This window comes from Sparus aurata, chromosome 20 (genome assembly GCF_900880675.1).
Source record: "Sparus aurata chromosome 20, fSpaAur1.1, whole genome shotgun sequence".
Classification (NCBI taxonomy): Eukaryota; Metazoa; Chordata; class Actinopteri; order Spariformes; family Sparidae; genus Sparus; species Sparus aurata.
In genome coordinates, this window is record NC_044206.1 from 13315365 (window position 1) to 13335587 (window position 20223).

At 40.5% G+C, this 20223-nt stretch overlaps 3 protein-coding genes across 3 annotated transcripts; 2 read left to right on the forward strand and 1 right to left on the reverse strand.

Annotated features, from left to right (window-relative positions):
- Positions 1-2200: 2200 nt before the first annotated feature.
- LOC115571363 (stonustoxin subunit beta-like) lies at positions 2201-4096 on the reverse strand. Its single transcript, XM_030400738.1, has 5 exons — positions 4016-4096; positions 3793-3825; positions 3423-3485; positions 3180-3322; positions 2201-3102 (listed from the first exon to the last, which is right to left on the reverse strand). Exons 1-5 carry the CDS (start codon positions 4065-4067, stop codon positions 2674-2676), a joined length of 720 nt encoding a protein of 239 aa, XP_030256598.1. The 5' UTR covers positions 4068-4096; the 3' UTR covers positions 2201-2673.
- A 2702-nt stretch (positions 4097-6798) lies between these two features.
- LOC115570768 (stonustoxin subunit beta-like) lies at positions 6799-10934 on the forward strand. The gene is made up of 5 exons (XM_030399470.1): positions 6799-6944; positions 8769-8801; positions 9467-9529; positions 9639-9781; positions 10021-10934. The coding sequence occupies exons 1-5, from the start codon at positions 6896-6898 to the stop codon at positions 10447-10449; spliced, it is 717 nt and encodes a 238-aa protein (XP_030255330.1). The 5' UTR covers positions 6799-6895; the 3' UTR covers positions 10450-10934.
- Positions 10935-11922: 988 nt separating this feature from the next.
- LOC115571356 (tripartite motif-containing protein 16-like protein) lies at positions 11923-13947 on the forward strand. The gene is made up of 5 exons (XM_030400723.1): positions 11923-12090; positions 12605-12646; positions 12733-12795; positions 12890-13029; positions 13127-13947. Exons 1-5 carry the CDS (start codon positions 12039-12041, stop codon positions 13553-13555), a joined length of 726 nt encoding a protein of 241 aa, XP_030256583.1. The 5' UTR covers positions 11923-12038; the 3' UTR covers positions 13556-13947.
- Positions 13948-20223: the final 6276 nt, after the last annotated feature.

Consider the following 20223-nt stretch of genomic DNA (forward strand, 5'->3'; position numbering starts at 1 on the left):
GCTCAAAGAAAGTGCCACGACAGCCATTTTTGGCACAATTTGTTATACTGCTGACCGTCGGCAGAGGGAGACAAAGATTATGTTAGAGTCTCTTAACCAGAGGACACTGAGCCGCAAGAGAAGTGGCTCTCAGTCAGTTGCAGTCTTGTCACCTAAATCAATAACTCCTCATCAGAGACAAATCATTTTGCTGATATTCACTCTGGGGACATTATAAATCACATAACAGAAATAAATGCGTTCATACAAATCTGTTGACATGTCTGACTTTTGATGTTTTCAGTGTTTTGTTGTGAAAATTGAAGGTAATGCTCAAAGTCCAGCGTAAAATGACATGTTGTCTGTATTTTGTTTTCAACATACTGTAACCATACATTTGTTTTGTTTTCTGAGGCTATGCACCGTTGGCTGGTTTACACATTAATATAGTTTCTACTAGAAAAATTTGCATTTAAAACCTTATCCTACTCAGTTTAAAATGTCATAATGGAATCAACTAATCTTATTAACCTAACTTAAAAGTCTAAGTTTTGCGCACAGGTGGTCGAGTGGTTAGAGCGCATGCCATATACGCAGCTGACCCCGGTTCGATTCCGGCCGGAGGTCCTTTGCTGCATGTCACATCCCCCTCTCTCTCCCATATTTCCTACCTGTCCACTGCTTAATAAAGGTGTCTATGCCGAAAAAAAATCTTTAAAAAATAAAAGTCTACATTTTTTTTTTCTTTTTACAGTGCTTAAAGTGTATGTACAGGGTGTAAAATGAACTTCCATGTACAGCTGCTGGTGCAAATTTTTACCATTTGTATGTAAGGCTCTTATCTCTTAAATCACCTGTTCCTTGGACAATTCAGCTCTGTTATTACTGATCCCTTCATTCTATGACTAAAAGAAAAACCTTCAATTAGCACAGAGTTTAGTCCTGCATCTTCTGTTTTATAATTCCATCACCTCCTGTTAATATGTGCACCCCCCTTGGCCCTATTTGGGTTCCCACATGTGACTTCTCACTGTGTATTGCCACTAAGGATCTGCTTTCATGTCACCAGCCTAAGCCTCTGGCCCCCCGGCTCAGTGTTAACAGGGGTAGGTGAAGAATGAAAGATCCAGAGCAGCTGTAGGTATGGTACAGTTTGAATGCTTAACATGACATTGATGGATTGATGTTCCTATGCTGTAAGCTTGTATTTTTAAAGAATGACTTATTGCTTGGGGATAACATGAGGCAATGTGGCTTTGCAAAAAGAAGGTTGTTTGTCCTCTATTGAAAATATTTAGCTATGATTGATCATTCATTGAAGCTCCTTCAGGCCTTTTCTAACTTTTTTAAACACAGCAGCTTCGTGGGTGGGCAAAGACTCATGTTACTGTGGGTTTTTGATTTACTTTGTATGTTTCAATTGCTCTTCCCAACCCTCTGAACACAGCTGTAAGTCTACAACATTTGCAGATGTTGGGGTACCTTGGCTTTGTGTGTGTATTTCTTTTAGTTGTATCAAAAACTTAAATGTGCAATACGTAAGAATAGGCCACCTGTAAAATTTAAACTCAAAACATGTAGCACGTCACTAGGGTAGCTGCTAACTCCTGCTACAGTAAGTGTAGCTGCTGTTAGCTAGTTATCTCCGTTAGCCTTGCAGCTAGGAGGTTGGAGTGGGCGTACAGGGGACAGGGCAGTATCAGTGTTTACAAGCTTGTATCGGGACAGGGCATGCTGACTTCAGTAGACATCTCTGCAACACAGTACATAGACGTCATAACATCACATTATGTTAATATTGTACTCATTTCTTGGATGTTTTCATCTTGTTCTTATACACTGCAACTTTCTTTTGGCCTCTTGATGGATTTATTTTACAGGATAGCTCAGACAAGTGACAGGAAATGGGATGGGGGGTGTGTCACACAGCAAATAGCCACTGATCAGACCCTGGGCCGCTGCAGCAAGGACAGGGCCTCTGGACACGGGACGCCTCCTCTCCCAACTGGGCTGAACGGTGCCTCGTGCACAGTAATATTGATATCAGGGAGCTTCAATGGATTACACAAGTTTATTGTGAGGTGTTACGTTGATTAAATCAGCTGTGCTTTGACTGTAGATAATACGTAAGCTATACATATGTGCTTTATAATCAACCTTATTGTTGAATAAAACAATGCAAGACATCTTCGTGATCTAAATGATAATGAGTGTGCAGGAGTAAAACTTAAAAACAGACTTTATTTAATAGAAGTCACACAAAAAAATAAAATTGTTGATTAAAGTGCAGAATATACCTATGGCACCAGAGTATACAGTATACAATAACACAAAATATATATATGAGACACCACCAACAGTATTTGATATTGATTTTTGACAAAATTAACATGTAAATGATTCACAAGTACTTAAACAAATAGCAGCTTCTTGGTAAATAAGTTTGTTGATATACAAACAAGTCATTTTCCTTACATTATCCCAGTTTTTTGTGTCCTAAATGAAGCGGAATTGTAAGAAAATGGAAAACATCAGTGGCTCACAACGTTAGAGGGGCAGGGACCAAAAAGACTAAAAAGGGCACCACATGCTATATGCTGAGGAGCACCAGCCTGCAGAAAGCTGTGATGTATTTATAGTAAGGACAGGGCACATCCTCACATTTTGTCCACTGGAAGGGCAGTTATCATGTCTTTACTCCTCTTGTTTGGCTAACAAACATGACGACTTTTGTCCGACCCAGAAACCTGCCAACATCCTCCCCTTAAAGCAGCTCTTGATGTGCTGCAGCAGTCTGACCTCCCGCCTGCCTTCGCCCCCCTCTTCCTCTTTCACTTCTTCAACTGCATAAAAACTGATGACACCAGCTGGTTGGTCCAGGTAAACCCCGATGGTGGTACACTGGGGGATGTCCCAGATTTCTTTACTGATGCCGTTGAACCACAGCTGATAGTGGGATCCACCCCACCCGAGACCCCAGGACTGTTCATTCTCTCCCAGCCCGCAGGGTCCGTCGCTCCCCCTCCTCCCTGCTCCTTCATAGGCAACTCCGACGACCACCCATCCTGAATATTTCACCTCCCAGTAAGCTCTGAAGCCCAGGATGCCTTCTTTGCAAAGAACCTTTAAAGGAAAGAGAATAACATTTGCAGCGAACAGGAAAAAGTATTTTAAATCTGGATTTGCTGTTAAAAACATACCTGGGGGGCGTGCTCATATCTCTCCAGTCTGTCCAGGACGGGACAAGTGACATCATCAGTCATACGCAGCAGCTTGGATCCACCGTCTGTGATCCACAGCATCTTATTGGCTGTCTTGTCATCCAGGGAAAGGTTGATCCAGTCTGTGGAATGTGGAAGATTTGCATCCATGACAGTTGGGAAAAGAAAATTGCACATCATGAGATTGAGGAAAAGTTTGTGAATCTGACTGATTGTTCTTACATTTTAGAAGATCAGCTCGGCAGGTGGGCTCAGGGATGTTCGGCTCGTAGTCTGGGATTTTTTCTGAGCGGCGAGAAAATTCAGATTAATCGATTTGATTACAAGGTGATGACAAGATGATGAAGTAAAACCTCAGGATTCATGTATATGGACACTTTCAGCACGTATATCTTTCATGCCTGCACCTCGTTCCTGTGACTGAACGCAACAATACATTTATGAACTGTGCTGGAGTCATAGTGAGGTGGTCAGGGTGGATGGTGTCTGTGCCACGGCCAGCAAAGGCAGTTAAAAGTAATTCGAACCAAGTCTTTCAGAGCCCCTTCAACAGTGAGTTATACATTTTCCATGGTTTTCTTCAATATCTTACCCTTCGGAGAGGCCACAACTTTAGATTTTGTGCCTGAAAAAATAAAAAAACATTACTGCCAGTTATCCTCTACGTCTTTGTAAAGTATTCCTTTGGTTTTAATGTAAGAAAACGTGATTCTAACAATATATGAAATTTGCTGAGAAAAGTCAAAGATAACCACCCAGCTTCAATGTCTAAAAACTAAAGTAAAACTAAAATCTGAAGAAGGGACTTCACTCACCAGGTCGGCCGGCTGCAGGCATGATTCTCTTATTGGGAGCACTGGTTGGCATATTTATCGCTCCTTTCCGTGTTGAGGTTTCCTGAATGTCGGCTTCTGTCAGCGGCGTACTGCTGCGATGATGCAAACAGCTTCTTTATATACCAACCCCCCCAGGATAGGGGGTATTAAAGGTTTTGCGGGGCCCCTTGGGGCTCCCTTGGAGACATTTTGGTAAGGTATGTAGAGATAATGAGCTCACTAATGGGCGTGCCAAACCAGGACTTTAAGCTCAGTGCCAACACCTGACCCGCTGACCCATATTTATCTGAAAGGTTCTGAGTTTACTTTTCTGGTTATCCTGTCATCCCTTCGTAATCAAACACACATCTAGGACACTTATACCTCTCTAGGAATGCGGTCATCTTGTACAGAACAGAGAGGTCACGTTGATACGGTGATGGAGGGAAGAGAAACCCGATTCGATTGGAGGTTCATTTGGAGTTGGTTTCTGTTGATTCTCCGCACTAAAGTTAAAGACGTAGAGTTTTTTTTTATTGTAGTTTTCTCTGTCCCGTTGTACGTTTTAATCCTCAATATCTTTCTTTAGAGACTACAGGATTGAGATGCTTTTATTGTACCATGTGTTCCCTTTACATATACCTTTCTGTAGACATCCTTGGTGCTTGTAAAAGTTGATTAGTCATTCATAAGCAAACCATCAACGTGTATAAATTGGTGACATTGTAACAAAAAAGTAATTTGATCCAGAATGTAAAGATTTCAGCCAAGTACAAGACAACGAAAACTCACATTTAATTCCGTGTTATGACCTTTTATGACATGAAAACTGGAGACACGACCTTGAACATCCAGAGCAGCCAGTGAGCAGACTCACAGCTCAGTCTTTTGGCAGCGATCACCTTTCTGTCATCAGTGTCTTAAAAGCCTGGTGCCTCTGGTTTCTGTTTGTCTTTTGAGAGGAGATTTCTCAGATAAGTACACATGCAAACCTGTTACCCACACTCTCCATTATTTCCAGTTAACCCCCTGGGAAGTTCTGACATGATACGTCCCGGTATGTTGTCTTTTACTGTTTCACTTGCACTGTAATCAGCAGGCCCAGTCAGTCATCTGCCTTGACGAGACAGCCTTGACTCGAGGTTTTGGCCAAGTGCCCGAACAGTAAACACCTCAATCAGGCCGCTGGCGATGGAGAGCATATCCCAAAGAAGGGTTTACGACCAGCGACATGCTTTCTCCCACAGCCTATGCTATGTACATTAAGGCATTTGATTGTAAATGGTTGATGTGATGATACAGGTCAGGAGTGTGGCTAAGCTTGGCACAACGACCTGAAGAACCAACCAGGCAAGTGGTTTGCGGTCGTTTAAGTATTTGGGTTAGTGGGTTGTATATAAAGATATATTTAGGTGTGTTTGGATTGTACATGTTGTATATTGGCCTATATTCATTTAAATGTTAATATCAACAATTTAATTGACTTATTAATGACAGTATCAGGAAGATGTAAATGTCCTGTTTGCACGATGCGTTTTCATCACTATATTCAGAGTAAATGAATTATGTGTTTATGCAAATATAAATATTATTATAGATGCAGAGTTTATTATTGTGAAATTAAAGGTGCAATATGTAAGAATTTAAGTTTAAAACACTCAAGAATCATATGAAAACGTCAACAGAATGACAATAAATAAGACTTTTGACGTTATTATTTCGACATTGATGTGTTGTGGTGAAGAGATATATACTGAAGTTAGCATGCTAACCAGCTAGCCCCAGTCCTTCCTTAATTTTAGACCACTCCCAAATCGCAGTATGCACCTCTCTTGCTACATGGCCAACTGAGCTAACTAGCTAACGGCAGCTACAGTCACTTTTTCGTTTGGAGTTTGAAGGGAGGCCAATTCGTACATACTGCACCTTTAATCAAAAAATTATTGTCTTTTGAAGGTTATATTGCACAATGATTGTGCTTCAGTGTGATCAAAAGCAATAAAGTCATGATTTCAAATGTTTTGTTTCATGTTCTTTATTTTAAGAATCCCAAAAACATTTCTTCTACGTAATTAAAGTGGAAACAGACATCTTTCCCCACCAGCATGTGGAATTATTCTTGGCACAGCTGTTGCAAAGACAACTGGATTGTTTTTGGATTCCCCAGTAGCACCTTCCAACAATGCAGGACAAAGCAAAGGTTTATTCATTCATTTAGTCTTTAATAGAGCAGTAAATTGGAGCCAGGCTGCCAGCCTAGCGACTAATGACTAATTAATTTATGAACATTTTTAAGGGAGAAACACAGTCTGGGTTTTTTTAAAATTCAGGATATAAGCACATGAGAACTAAGTAAATGCAGACTTTATGTATGTTGTTCCCAACTGTCGAGAAAATGCTGACTTTTAACACTTTTGTCTACATTTTCATACTTTTTCATTATGTCATAGCACCTGTTCAACCTCACACTACTTTGCACCTAACTCCATGTGACTGTGTGTGTGTGTGTGTGTTTGTGTGCGTCCACCCATCACCCTGTCAACCATCAACACTGTCACCCTGCAATGTGAAGAGATCAGTGCTGGTGATGTAAGGCCAGAGGGGCGGGGTTTACTCTGTAACAGGGGGCCGCCTGCAGACATCTCAGCATCCATCTTACCTTTTTAAGGAAAAACATACATACACAGCTCCGATTACAAGCCTCTTGCCTCCCTCCCTGCCTCCTATTGGAAAGTTCTATCTCACGTCCACACCACCTTCTCTCGATCCATCACCTCTGTCCTGCATTAAGGGTATATAAGAGGGGCATTAAGCTGTCACACAGCAGAGCCAACAGGAGACTCATCATCGCACTGAGAGAGACATCAGGCCCGAGACAAGATGCCCACCACCACGAGGATCATCTCTGACAGCAGGAAGTCGGATAAAGGTGATCTTTCACTTTCTGCTTTTCACATGATTTGGAATCTTTGATTTTCTTGCTAAATCTCACAGTTTTATTCAACGCACCTTTCTAAATCTTTAGAGTGTATAAACCTGTAACTGGGAAGGCATTATCAGCAATGCTCTTAAGTGCAGTGATTTAATAACCCCAGTCTTGGTGTGCAGCAGTGAGGCCCATTTATTATCCTCTGAGGCAGATCCTGAGTGAACGGGTCACTGGAGTTTATGTCTGGTGTGAAAAGCGCAATATTTCACCGGCTGATTTCACGCTTGTCTTTATGAGGGGCGCATAATGGTTTTATCGCCCGGGAGCGAGGGTCTGCTGGTGTCAACATCATCTGCATTAAAAGAGATTTAACATGCTGCACGTATTAACCGACTGTATAATGCCAGGCTTTAAAAACGGGGGACAGTAGAATCTCATCTGAACTGTAGTCTGACTGTGACATCAGGGGAAAACAAAGAGATTTCAAGCATAACTGTTGGCTTTTTAATGATAGGAACCTTGTACCATGATGAAAAAATGCACTTCTTTGCAATCAAAACAGGTGCAGTGATGAGTAAACACATCACAGTCAAAAACCTTCATTGAGCTCCTGTTCCAACATGGGAAACAAGCCCCTGTACAGATTGTCACAGTGGGTTTGTGGTCACTTTTTAAGCTCGAATGCTTTACACGGTGTCCGGTTGTGATGAGAACAGACAATGCGGTTATTCTCATCCCCTTGTGCTATATCCAGAGGTGGCCCGACATTCCCTTGCCTGGGGCTCCCTCGGCCTCCAGTCAACGCGGAGATAAATATCGGCTCATTTGGACGTGGCACGCATACCACGTGGTGTAAAAATAACCGTTAAGTCTGAAAAACGTGGATTATGATGACAAGCGGGTTTAAATGTGCAGCTTCACCTTGAACCCCTTGATCTGGATGTTTACAGATCCAAGCAAAGCCTGGAAATAATGTCTTAAAAATGCATCCATTCCGGCTCGCCAAGATAAACTTTCATGTGTAGTCCGGGGCGATTCTGATGTGCGAGTGATTGATAGATTATTCTGGAGATGATGCCTCTTGTTGATATAAATAAAACAAATAACTTATGTCGACATCTTAATGCTGAAGGGATTAAGTGTCTCCTCCTCTTGATCTCCGTCCTTAACGAGAATACTTACACGTGACTCCAAAGTAATAGATACCAAATTGGCATTAGGGATAAGCCTGTTATCTATCTCATCAATTACTACTTCACGGAAAGTTATCAAGCTTCATTTGAGATCCAAATGCGAGCAGACTAATTATTTTTTCATCTGTAATACCATAAGCCTCTTTTATGAAAGGGTGTCCCCTACATAATTGAATTAAGATAAGATGAGCAAGTGTTAAAACCCTCAAGTAAGTGCCCTTTAGAATAGAATTAGTCACTTTTTGGATGACTTTACCCATCTCTCTGGGTTGTTGTTTACCTCAGTAAACAAATGCTGGATCCAAGCATGCAGACCATGTCCCACTTCTTATCTGATAACCTTCCCCCAGGCTGCACGCTAGTCATCCCTGCAGCGTGTGAGGTGTCTCGATCGTTCCAACTGCCTGGCATGAATCAACCACCGGCTCCAAGAAGCACGCAGCCGCTGATGTGATGATCTGACAGAGGCAGATGGTTTTTCTTTTAGCTGCAGCTCGCTCCATCATCTCCTGAGACACACCTGGCGCATCCCTGCTGTCGCCTATAGTATTTTTAACAGCCGGGTTTATGTTGATGTTCACATAGGTTGCCCTGGTGAAAACAAATGTTTGTTTTTCTTTTGTTTTTGCAGCCAGAAAAGCCAAAGCTGGAAGCACACCCACAGGTAAGACAGTCGCCTTACTGCAGGTTTTTTTTTTTAAAGGAGTTGTTCAAGCAAAAATAAAAAAGATTGAGTCATTATCGTTTTGTTGCTCACAAAACATTGCTGGAGCTTCGCAGCAAAACTGCATTGTAGCATTCTCCTAAACAACTGAAGCTGATGCGGAAGAATGTAACAAAAACAACCTAACAAACATAAAATGGCGTCATACCTCTGGTGTAAATCCATGTCTGAGGATGATCATAGAGATTTAACTTTTATTTGAAATGATGTCATTTAAAACCTTCTATAGCAGAAATCTTGGCTAGCTGCCAGGCTAAAAGCGTTAGCATGCACCCTGTCTCAAATGGGTGCAGGAAACTGCACGTCAGGGGTGTAAATAACATAATTCTAATTCAATCTGGGATCTTTGATAATATATATATATATATATATATATATATATATATACATATACATATATATATATATATATATATATATATATATATATATATATATATATATATATATATATATATTCATTGTAGCAGAAACTTTGCCTGACTTTCCTTCAGACTGGGCAGATAATCACTGCTCCTTTAAATGCAGATACAATCTCATCTGTTTACGGTTCCTCTTGCCTTGTGTGATATTTGACTGATGTTGCTCTGTCGCTCTCTCCTCAGAGAAGATCCCAGCCTACGAGCCAAATCTCCCTGAGCCAAAATGCAGAGCTGATCTCATCAAACGTGAGATTCTTACTCTTTTACCGTTTTTTATTTTTTATTTTAATTCTTTAACCATTTGGTCCAAACTTGGATTTCTCATTTAAATCATTGGTTCTTTCTGTTTATTCAGACTGGTTCAGCCTTTCCCTGGATGACAAGACAGCCAATAAGGTGCTGTGGATCACAGACGGCGGTGCTAAGGTGGCCCGTATGACCGATAATGTCACTTGTCCCGTCTTGGATAGACCAGAGCGATATGAGTATGCTCCACAGGTACAGCCTGATGAAGTGCTTAAAACTTGTCATCACCATGTCATAACCAGTGGAGTTTGATGCGCTATGAACCAGATCGGTGTGACCTGTCATTATTTAAATCCTGAGCTAGCATGCTTGACATTGCAAACCGCAGAAAGCGAGGCTGCTTTAAATTCCTCACAGTAGCAACTACAATAAATCACAGGTTGTGTTGGATTACCTCTAAATGACTGTCGTTCTCATCCTCATTCCTAAAGGTTCTCTGCAAAGAAGGCATCCTGGGCTTCCGAGGCTACTGGGAGGTGGAGTTTTCGGGATGGATCGTGGTCGGAGTCGCTTACGAACGGGCGGGGAGGAGGAACAACGAAGGACCCTGCGGCCTGGGAGAGAACGAGGAGTCCTGGGGTCTGGGCTGGAGCGGGTCCTGCTACAACGCGTGGCACAAGAGCCACAGTATAGAGATCACGGAGATTCCCAAGTGCTCCACAATTGGGGTCTACCTCGATCAACCTGCCGGCATCCTAAATTTCTACGCCGTGGATGAGGTGAAGGAGGGAGAGGAGAGCACGGGGGGGAAGGAGGTCAAACTTTTGCAGCAGGTCAGGAGCTCCTTCAAGGAGAAGATGTTACCGGGTTTCTGGGTGGGGAACCACTCGCACTGTCTGATCACAAAGAAGGAGGAATAGAGGACGGAATCAACATTTCTAAAAGTTAATCATCATGAGCTGAGAGAGGCGTGAAACTAAGTCATCCTTTTGTAATAAAGCTATGATTACAGTAGCTGTAAACACAAAATGACTTGACAACACCAACTGCCACTGGAACATTTACATTAATATAAGCTTGCATAAGTCCTATGCAAATTATAATAGTTGAAACATCAGTTCCCATGAGATATACTCCTTATTTACGGCATATCTGAGACTGATATAGAGTACGTAGGTTAGCATGTTTCAGTAAAAGGTAAAGTCCAGTGAGAATCAGCCCAGTGTTCTGGACTTGCCAGGAACAACCGGACCACTCGAGGCTTATACTATTATATTTATATGTATTTCTATTACTCCTTTGTTCATTGCTTGTAAAGATTGTACAGTGTTACCCATTTTGGTATGAATGTATGCAGAATGTTTGCATGAGTTTAAATAAATAATAAAACTTGAGACGCAAGTGACTCAGACGTATTTTGTCCTGGACGATGAAGCAGCACTGATTAAAGAGTGAACAGGTGTTTGTTCGACTCTCTGAGGCGTATAAGCTCACATCACATGGGCTTTTAGCTATACATACATGGTCAATCACAAAATATCCACAAATAAGCTGACTAGGCCTCTCTTTATCCCATCCTGGTCGAGTCAAATATATCCAAATGTGACTGGAGACACAAAAGTTACTGGAGACACATCCTAGTTTTACATTGAAGAGTAGGCTCACTAATGTCAGATGTACATAAAGTGGTTTGCCCTGATAATCTTGGTAGTAACAAAATTAGAATCGAGTGTGTGGGCTGCATAACATAATAACAAACACACACACTAAGGTCCTTTTTTGCTCACATGTGGCTCTTTTACATCTATAAAGTCGGTGCTACTGCAACTGTTGTCTATGTTTGGACACCAGCAAAGGCTTCCAGGTGAATTCTGATTATTTTCTGGGCCCTTTTTTATCCTCATGTCCAAGAGATACCGCAAATGATGCTGCGATAAAAATTATCCTATTAATTACGCCCTTGATGCAAGGCTTGGTCGCTCAGTTGTCTTTTGAGAGACTTTCAAATAAAAGGATACTTCTACATGCAAATAATGTAAGTGTAAATTAAAAATAGATAAGTTATCTGGGCCATGGAAGATCATCTATCACATTAACATCTTCTGTCCAGCTTGACTGAGATGTCTTCTTTGTGGCTCCTCTTCCGCCTGCGCCTCTCATGTTGACAACAGCGACAGGCCCCTTTTCTGAGTCTTACTCTTAGCCCTGTTTGTAACCGTCTTCTTGCTTTTCTGGACACACTCCTAAAGTTTCAGGGGTGTCAAATGCCCCGCGCTTGCCTCACTTATGTCCATATGTCAAAGTCAAGTGCGTACACCCCTTTTTACCCCCGGTGACAGCCCGTTCCACTGACCTCGACACCTCTTGCAGACACTCCTAAAAACGCCCAGCGTTCATCTTCCCTGCGGGTATAAAAGTCGAGTGGACGACTTCGCACTTTTACTTTGGATCGATCATTGTGCAGCATTGTGAAGCCTCTGGACGAGGATTATCAGCACGCAGCCTCAAGATGCCAGCCAGACCCAACTCGGCAGTAATCCTCTCACAGACCAACAAACAAGGTACAAAATAGAACCATTCTATTTAAATTATTTATACATTAGATTTATTTGCATTCTAACTAACATGTTGTGTATTTGCAACATGTCAATTGAGTTACTGACTGTTGTGTCCTTGGGAAACCTTCACTGTGTATTTACAAGATGATGCTGAACAGATTTCACTCAATATCATGGCCTCCACCTGCTCTTATTTGGATGGTGGTAGCTTCCATGTCAAAAACTCTGTTTTTGATTTTGTCAACTCAGAATTCATCCACTGCAGCGATACTAATGAGTGGAAAATGATGGTGCAAGCTTTTCAAAATAAGACACACTTGTCTTTTAGCCTTACTCAGTTTTCACTCAGGTTTAGGTATAATCTAGATTCTCTATTCTTGGACAAAGTGCTATGCTAACGCTAAAATTCCTCATCAAGTATAGACAGACTGTCAGAGAGTTGTGTCACATATTTGCATGAAATAGGAAGCGACTCTTCTCATCTTCGCAGTTTAACCTTTGACCTTCACCTTTTTAGGGAAGAAAATTAAACCCAACAAGAACGAGAAGACAAATGCAGGTAACGGGCTTGACTCACACCCTGGTTTATTTATACTCTTTATGCAAGCATGAGTTTGTATTCAAACCAGTTTCCTATACTTGCAGAAAAAGTTCCTGTCTATGTGCCAAACATCCCGGAGCCAACGAACAGAGCTGAGCTCATGAAGTGTACGAGAAGATTTTCTTCTTCTCACGTTATTAATACTCAGTATTGTTTTTTTATGTTTGCTTTAAAAAAGACACTGTTGAATCTCTCCTTTAGATTGGATGAATTTGTCTTTGGACGATAAGACTGCCAACAAGATGCTGTGGATTTCTGACAATGGGTCGAAGGTGTGTCGTAGAACTGAGGAGATTTGTCCCGTCCTGGACAGACCGGAGAGATACGAGTACTCTCCACAGGTAAGTCAGAAAACATACATTTACATGACTTTCATTTGATCGGAACAAATTCTCGGTTGACGTTTTTCAAATTCTTATTTTCCTGTTTTCTTCAAAGGTGCTGTGCAAAGAGGTTATCTGGGACATGAGGGCTTACTGGGAAGTGGAGTTCTCTGGCTGGGTGGTAATTGGAGCCACCTACATAGGAGCAGGACGGAGGGCAAACACCGGGCCGAGCGGCCTTGGAGAAAACGAGGAGTCCTGGGGTCTGTGCTGGTCAGGAACGCACTACCAGATCTGGTACAATGGCATAGACAAGGACATAAACAATGTCCCGTATTGCTCCACTATCGGAGTTTATCTCGACCAGCCGGCAGGGATCATAAGCTTTTATGCAGTGACCGGTGAGGGAGCGGAGAGGGAGGTCGAGCTGCTGTATAAAGTTAAGAGCACTCTTGACAACAAGATTCTTCCCGGTTTCTGGGTGGGAATTCAGTCGTCATGCAAGCTATTAAAGAGGCCGAATGAATTCGCTGAAAATGATTAAAAAAATGTTGTGTTAGTGGTTTTATAAGTGGTTTTAACACTTACCCGTAAACTGCGTCTGATGCTTTATTCCTGTCTTATTGAACACCTAAACTTGTGTTTAATCATAGTTAATTTACTGTGCATCAGTTTTATTCCGTTTGTGAATATTGTTAAAATGAAAAAACACTTGTTGTTAGACTAATCATGGTTTTCTGAGAAACTATTTTCCATTTTTATGTACTTCTTTTGGCCGATTCCTATTGTATACTGTATTTCTGGTGCTTTAGCATCAGATCGGCTATTTATGAACTTGTTATGATCATGATTTTGAATGAGTGGCTTGAACTTCATGAATTAGAGAATGTTTTCCTATAAATAAATGCTCTTAAAAAAATGCTTTTTGATCAAAAATGCGTGTCCCTTTCATGTTTATCATTTATAACTGCAAAGATTTGAGTTTGTCGCATTTCAAGTTTGATACCTCCGACTTTGTTGTGGCGACAAAAGCATCAAAACCCACAGAAGTTTCTACCTCATTTTCAACACATAACCGTTTAGAATAAAATAAGCCCCTGACCTAATTTGCAGCTTCTCATTTTTCTGTCTAATGGCTGAAGGAGTCTGTGTATTCCAGAGATTTGGTTGCACACACACTTTAAAGTGCACACAGCATCGATCCCCTTGGGAGAGAGAATCACTTCCCGCTGGGTTGGAGGGGCTCACTTTGATATGCGAGAGGCTCCAGCTCCAAGATCACTGACAGGTGGCCCTAAACTCCCGCTGCCTTCACACCTAAAGCGTCAGCTTTGCAGGAACTAAGCGGGGTACCCCGACAAACATAGCGTGTTCACACTCCTTGATGCCGAGTGCATCACGCGGCCTCTTTTGAGAAGCGCCAAGAGGAATCCCAGCAAGAGACTGCACAAAAGTCACGGCCGTCTTTCATTCACTTCAACTGCTGTCATTTCTCTTACATACCATACAGTGTAGGTCATGTGTGGCTGACACAACTATACAAACATGTATGAAGACATTTAACCCAAGCTCCGCTCAGCTTCACAGAGCTTTCTAGCCAGTTTTAACTTATTGTTTTGTTGTTCTGCCCACAGCTTTATTTCTTTGACTCGTTCTCATAGCTGTCAGAGAGATGAAATCGACCACAGCTGGCAGCTGTTTTCGGCCAAAAAACTCTCAAAACCTACCCTGCATTAAACCTGCTAAGCAATAAAAAGGCAGATGGACACAGTTGACAATGCGCTGGTGAACTTGGTGAGGGATAAACAGCTTGATTTTTCCCTCTGTGTAAAATGATACTGCAAATCCGAGTGATAACTTAAATTTCTTTAAAAGTAAGAGGTATATAGATCACTGGGTGTAAGTCAAAACAAGATATTTGAGGGAAAAAAAACTAAGAAGACATGAAAGGTCATTTTTGACCCACGTATGAATGTTAGGGTTAAAGGTGCACTATGTAGTTCTGGAGAAGACATTTTAATCGGAGGAGAAAGATCTTAAATCACTGAATAAACTGATTAAACAAACTGACCTTAAAGGATGACTCAATTTAATGCTGTTTTATTTTGTTTCTATGTGGAGGACCCTTTCGACCTTTCTAGCATCAAACAGTGTTCTGGGGACCTTATTTTCCTCTGAGAACAGCTTGTTTATTCAGTTGTGGAACAAATAAATATGTCTGAGTTTGCATTATTACCTCATTAAGTGTGTAAATATCAGAATTCTGAATTTCAATTTCACACAGTGCCCCTTTAAAACAGCTACTGGTGCTTGTCTTGTTGTTGCGCCATTGAGAAGATTAATAACAACTTTAGCATTTTCTAGGTTAATGTTAGCCAATGTTAGGTATTGAGGCCAAACCCCAATAGGATACTTGATGGATATTGATTGATTGATTGATTGATGCATATTTACACTGAGGAGAATGAGTCTGTCACACCTCGTAAAACAGTTATGGAATACACTCCATGAACTTAAAAATAATGTATACATGTTCGTTTCATGGACATAAAAAAAACAAATATTTAGTTACATGGCTGCATGTATATATAACTGCTGAAGCACACCTACTGTAAGTGTGATTTATGTCGGGGTTCCTGTGATGAGTAAGAGTGAGAATTTACAGTCAGTAAGCATGGCAGTTAAACCCGTATGATAGGTACAGGACATCCATCATGAACCAAAGAAAACACGGAGTGAGACCATGATCCAGGAATAATCGCAGCCACAGCTCCAGTGCCCCACATCTTTGAATGTGGATGGACATATGTGAGGCATCTGAGTGAGAGGTAACTCTAAGCTTGTGTCATGAGCAAAGGCTATATAAGTGACACCTATAGCATGACATATAGGCTGGAGTGATGAGTGTCCCACATTTCAAGCTGCTATGTGCGCTACGTAGCATACAATCTTCAATTCAAATCAAATCCAATTTTAGAAAAAACTTTATTTGTCTCCGAGGAGCAATTAAAGGACATCTGAATACAATATGCATGAAAGTTTAAAAGAGCACTATGCAGTTTTGGGGAAGACATTTTAATCAGAAAAGAAAGATCTTCATTGAAAACAAACCGATACAATTCACGCTGTTTTACTTTGTTTGTATGTGGCGGATCCTGCCACCTTTCTAGCATCAAACAGTGTTCTTGGGACCTTATTTTTCTTCTGAGAACAGCTTGTTCTTTAATAAATGGAACAGATTAACAATTCTGAGTTTGTATTCTTACCTGTTTAATATTTTAAATATTGAAATTCCCCTTTAAATGCTTTGTGGCAAAACAAAGTCATTTTGGGTCCTTCTTACATGAACTTACATTTGGCATGGAAAGAAATAAAATCTCAAATCAACACTTCTCTGTATGCGATCACTTGTGCAGAGGCATGATAAGCTGTGTTCAGTAGCTGCTTATGAATTACATCGAGCCAATGCGCTCCCGTGATATTATTCCCATCTTGTCCAACACAACCGTAACGATGATATGCAGCACTCATTTATTCCGGCACTATTGGTCCCAGAAGATTTACTGCCATGTAGCCATTGGCCTGCATTCAAAACTGCCTACAGTCAAACGCATCGTGGTGGGAGCATCAGTTACACGTTTACTTGTTTCTCTGCCTGCGAATGTATGTGTGCATGACACACATGCACGTATATATACCACAATCACCTTCTCCGTGCCGGCTGTCCGTCTTGACATCTCGACATGATTACAGATACCAGTCTAGGACATGTGTCGCTCCTGCGGTCGATACAGCACATGACACTGTGATACTGGGTCAAGGTCTGTTCATGGTTTTACCTTTTTCACATCACCAGTGTAATTTAAACTGGTTGTATTAAGTCGTTTCAACACGTGGCTCTACTGAATTTTCCGAGCTCATTTCGTCTAAGAGCAAGTATAAAAAAAACTCCTGCAGTGACTTACATTGTGCTTAAACTAGAATTAGACCATCTTTTTTTAAATGTATAATTAATAAGTAAATGTTGATTGCACATTGTAATGGCTATAGACTAATCACACCATCTGCATTTAGATTGGTTTCCTATTAACTTTGCTTTCACTGTGGTATTCCCTTTGCTACCAGGCACGAAATCGGGCACCACCGCAGTCTGGCACCATTTCTATCTGCTCCCCTGTCCCCATCAGAGACTTGATGAATGAATAAACTTGGGCTTGTCCTCCTGTGCTGTTGGCAGTCGCAGCACTAAGTAAAAACAGAAAACGAGCCGGTTGCAGCGCCGACAGCAATACCACTTGGAAATGCAAGAGGGTGAAGGTTGTCTGTCACCACTTTATAACTATAAGTATGTAGAACAATCAGAAAAATGTAAACAACCGACCAAACGTAAAAAATTTCCTACTCTGTGCATCTGTTTGATTAAAACAAACGAATTTGGAAGACCTTAATGTGTAACATCAAATATAAATGTCATGATAGAATTTAATTGCCAGCATTTTCAGTGTTGTCATGGAAATGTTGGTCTGTTACACATTAACCCTAACAAATAATTAAAAAAATGTATACAGCAAATAGTGGTACAAACAAACAAGAGTCTATGTTAAGGTGTGGTTCTAGTATTTGTATTGAAGTAAATATCATTAAATTCAAGAGCAATTACAAGGTCTAGTATTGTGTTTTGTGTTTGTCATGAATCATGAAATGTTCCTTTAATCCAAGAAGAATCTATTCAGCAGCTTTTATACACTCTAACACTTAAGTTGTTGACTGTTTTTGTATATTCATGTACAAATTTGCAGGTGTGATGGTGTGATTCTATTTGACGCTACTTTATAGCTCCATTCCACTGTATTTCAGTGAAATATTGCATGTTATTTTACTAGATTTAAACAACATAAAAAACAGCGTTGAGCTTTCTGTATACAATGTGGTACATAGTTATAGATTTCAATATCCAGCAGTGAACAAAGTCAATGTTCTCGCCTGTCACCAGAACACTGAAATTGTGCCAACACATCAGTGCACCAGTATCATTAATACAATACAATAAAAATGTATGTGATACTATTTACTTGATATCTAAGGTACATTGTGAAATACTCGCTACAATCCTAATGCACAGTGCAGAACCTTAACTTGGAATAGTGTTTTTGGTTTGTTGTTGCTACATGGACCTGTTCAACGTCTACAAATGTCTTTCTGTACTTTTCCTTCACCTGTGATGACACATTTTTGGTAGATGGTCTTTGTAAGGTTTGGTCGAGGTTTGGAGGCAACAATAATAAAATAATACCCTAACCCTAACCCTCTTTAACTGTTTAGCAGTTACTTTTTTATATATTTTCAGCAGTGGAAGTGTGCAGCGTATTCACAATGGTGATCAGCACTATCAGTACTAAAGAACCATTGATAATTTTCATATAGAACTGCAAGACGAAAATGTAAGGTTAAATTTTTAACGGGCTAAGCCTGCTTCTATTTGGGCTAATCCACACCACACGTCACATTCTCCCAAGGAACTTGACCATGACAGGATTCTGAACAGGCGATGATTGTTTTGGCAGTTCCTGGGTCCAAATCGGAGTACGGCCAGGAAGTTTCTTTTGAATATGATGTGTTTTTGTGATTCTGGAAGTAATGCCAAACAACAACACACAACCAATAAGGTTTCACAGCTACAATGTAATTAATCATTGAACACCTCATCCACCTGCCGGCTAGATGGTAGAATTAAAGTGACTTAGAGTGTTGTGTGATGCTGTATGACTGTGTGTTGCACTTAGAGGTTATGCGGCATCCCCATGATGGTCTCCATCAAGACAACAGCATCATCTTCTGTCAAAAGTGATGCATTACAAGCCACACATGTTGTTACTGGCTTCTGCTCACATTTTCTACAATAAGATTATTTTCCTGCAACATCATTGAGCTGTTCTGTTAATTGGAGCCATAATTAATATATATCAGGTCAATCTATTGATATAAATAATTTCTGTAAAACTGTAAAACTTTTCTGTGAAGCGGTATATTTGATGTGGACCAGCACAGTTATTAAACAGCATCACCTGCTGGATACTTGCTGTTTGTACACAACAAGTGCTGAAGGTTGATGTAACATGCCTACCATCATGTATTGCATTTAGAAGACATTATCATTATAATGATTATTACAGGTTCAACGATGATAACTTTCCAGTGAAGATGCATATCCTGAATTTTAATTTGGAGCACTATAACTATTACAACTTTCTATAGGCCTAACATCACATTACACATTACATTAATTACATCAAATACTGTAATTAGGGTACAGCAGCACACATGCTAACATACCAAAAGGCTAACAACAAGCTAACAGGCTAACATCCAAGCAGACTAGAATGCTAACAACAGGCTAATAGACCTACAAGTAGTCCAGCCAAGCCCCCAGGGAGATCACCAAGCTTTGAAGCCAGTTTTGTCCAAACCGTGTAATTACATCCTCACATGATGCACTGTGGCCCAAAAAGACTTTTTAAAAGCATCTTTAAAAGGGAGGGTACACTTTTCCAGTATAATTTACAAAGCCTGGAAGAGCCACACAATTATTTTATCCCCATTCAAGTTGGCAGGGTGCTAAACCAGAAGTTAGCTGACTAAGTCAGCAGAAGTCTTGACAGCCACACGACACTGACGATCCAGGGAATTTCATAACTAGGAAGCCAAGCTTTTTTGGCTTCTAAACACCACTGACCAATTTTCATGGGAATGAAAGGGGCTTTGCTTCCAAGACTGTCTAGATGTAATATAATGTCCATGGGTCCAAAAACAGTACACATACAGGCTGACATGCCAAAAAACAATATGGTCTTGTTAATGTAAGAACACAATATATCATGGTAATGTTGCCATTAATTAAACGTCAATTTGTATATTTACAAATGCTAATTACAGATGCTGATAACAGTATCATGATGTATTTTTACAACAAAATACAGTATTTTCATAGTCAAATTGTATAGATTACAGAAGAAACACAATATATCACTATGATGTTCTCCTATATCACTGCAAAATAATTACTGTATAATGCTGTAAAATTACAGTAATACATTTTACCGTGTAGCCTCATTAGTGAACTTTTAAGCCTGAGTCATGCAAGTCCCTAATGGCAGAAATTAAATACTGTGCATTTGAATAATCCTTTATCAAATCTTTTGGATTTATCTTTAA

Coding starts and splice junctions, on each gene's coding strand:
- LOC115571356 (XM_030400723.1), top strand. CDS start 12,039: ATGCCAGCCAGACCCAACTCGGCAGTAATCCTCTCACAGACCAACAAA. Junction 12,647..12,732: donor GAACGAGAAGACAAATGCAG/GTAACGGGCTTG, acceptor CTATACTTGCAG/AAAAAGTTCCTGTCTATGTG. Junction 13,030..13,126: donor GATACGAGTACTCTCCACAG/GTAAGTCAGAAA, acceptor TTTTCTTCAAAG/GTGCTGTGCAAAGAGGTTAT.
- LOC115571363 (XM_030400738.1), bottom strand. CDS start 4,067: ATGCCAACCAGTGCTCCCAATAAGAGAATCATGCCTGCAGCCGGCCGA. Junction 3,826..4,015: donor GCCTGCAGCCGGCCGACCTG/GTGAGTGAAGTC, acceptor TTATTTTTTCAG/GCACAAAATCTAAAGTTGTG. Junction 3,486..3,792: donor AGTTGTGGCCTCTCCGAAGG/GTAAGATATTGA, acceptor CTCGCCGCTCAG/AAAAAATCCCAGACTACGAG.
- LOC115570768 (XM_030399470.1), top strand. CDS start 6,896: ATGCCCACCACCACGAGGATCATCTCTGACAGCAGGAAGTCGGATAAA. Junction 6,945..8,768: donor CAGCAGGAAGTCGGATAAAG/GTGATCTTTCAC, acceptor TTGTTTTTGCAG/CCAGAAAAGCCAAAGCTGGA. Junction 9,782..10,020: donor GATATGAGTATGCTCCACAG/GTACAGCCTGAT, acceptor TCATTCCTAAAG/GTTCTCTGCAAAGAAGGCAT.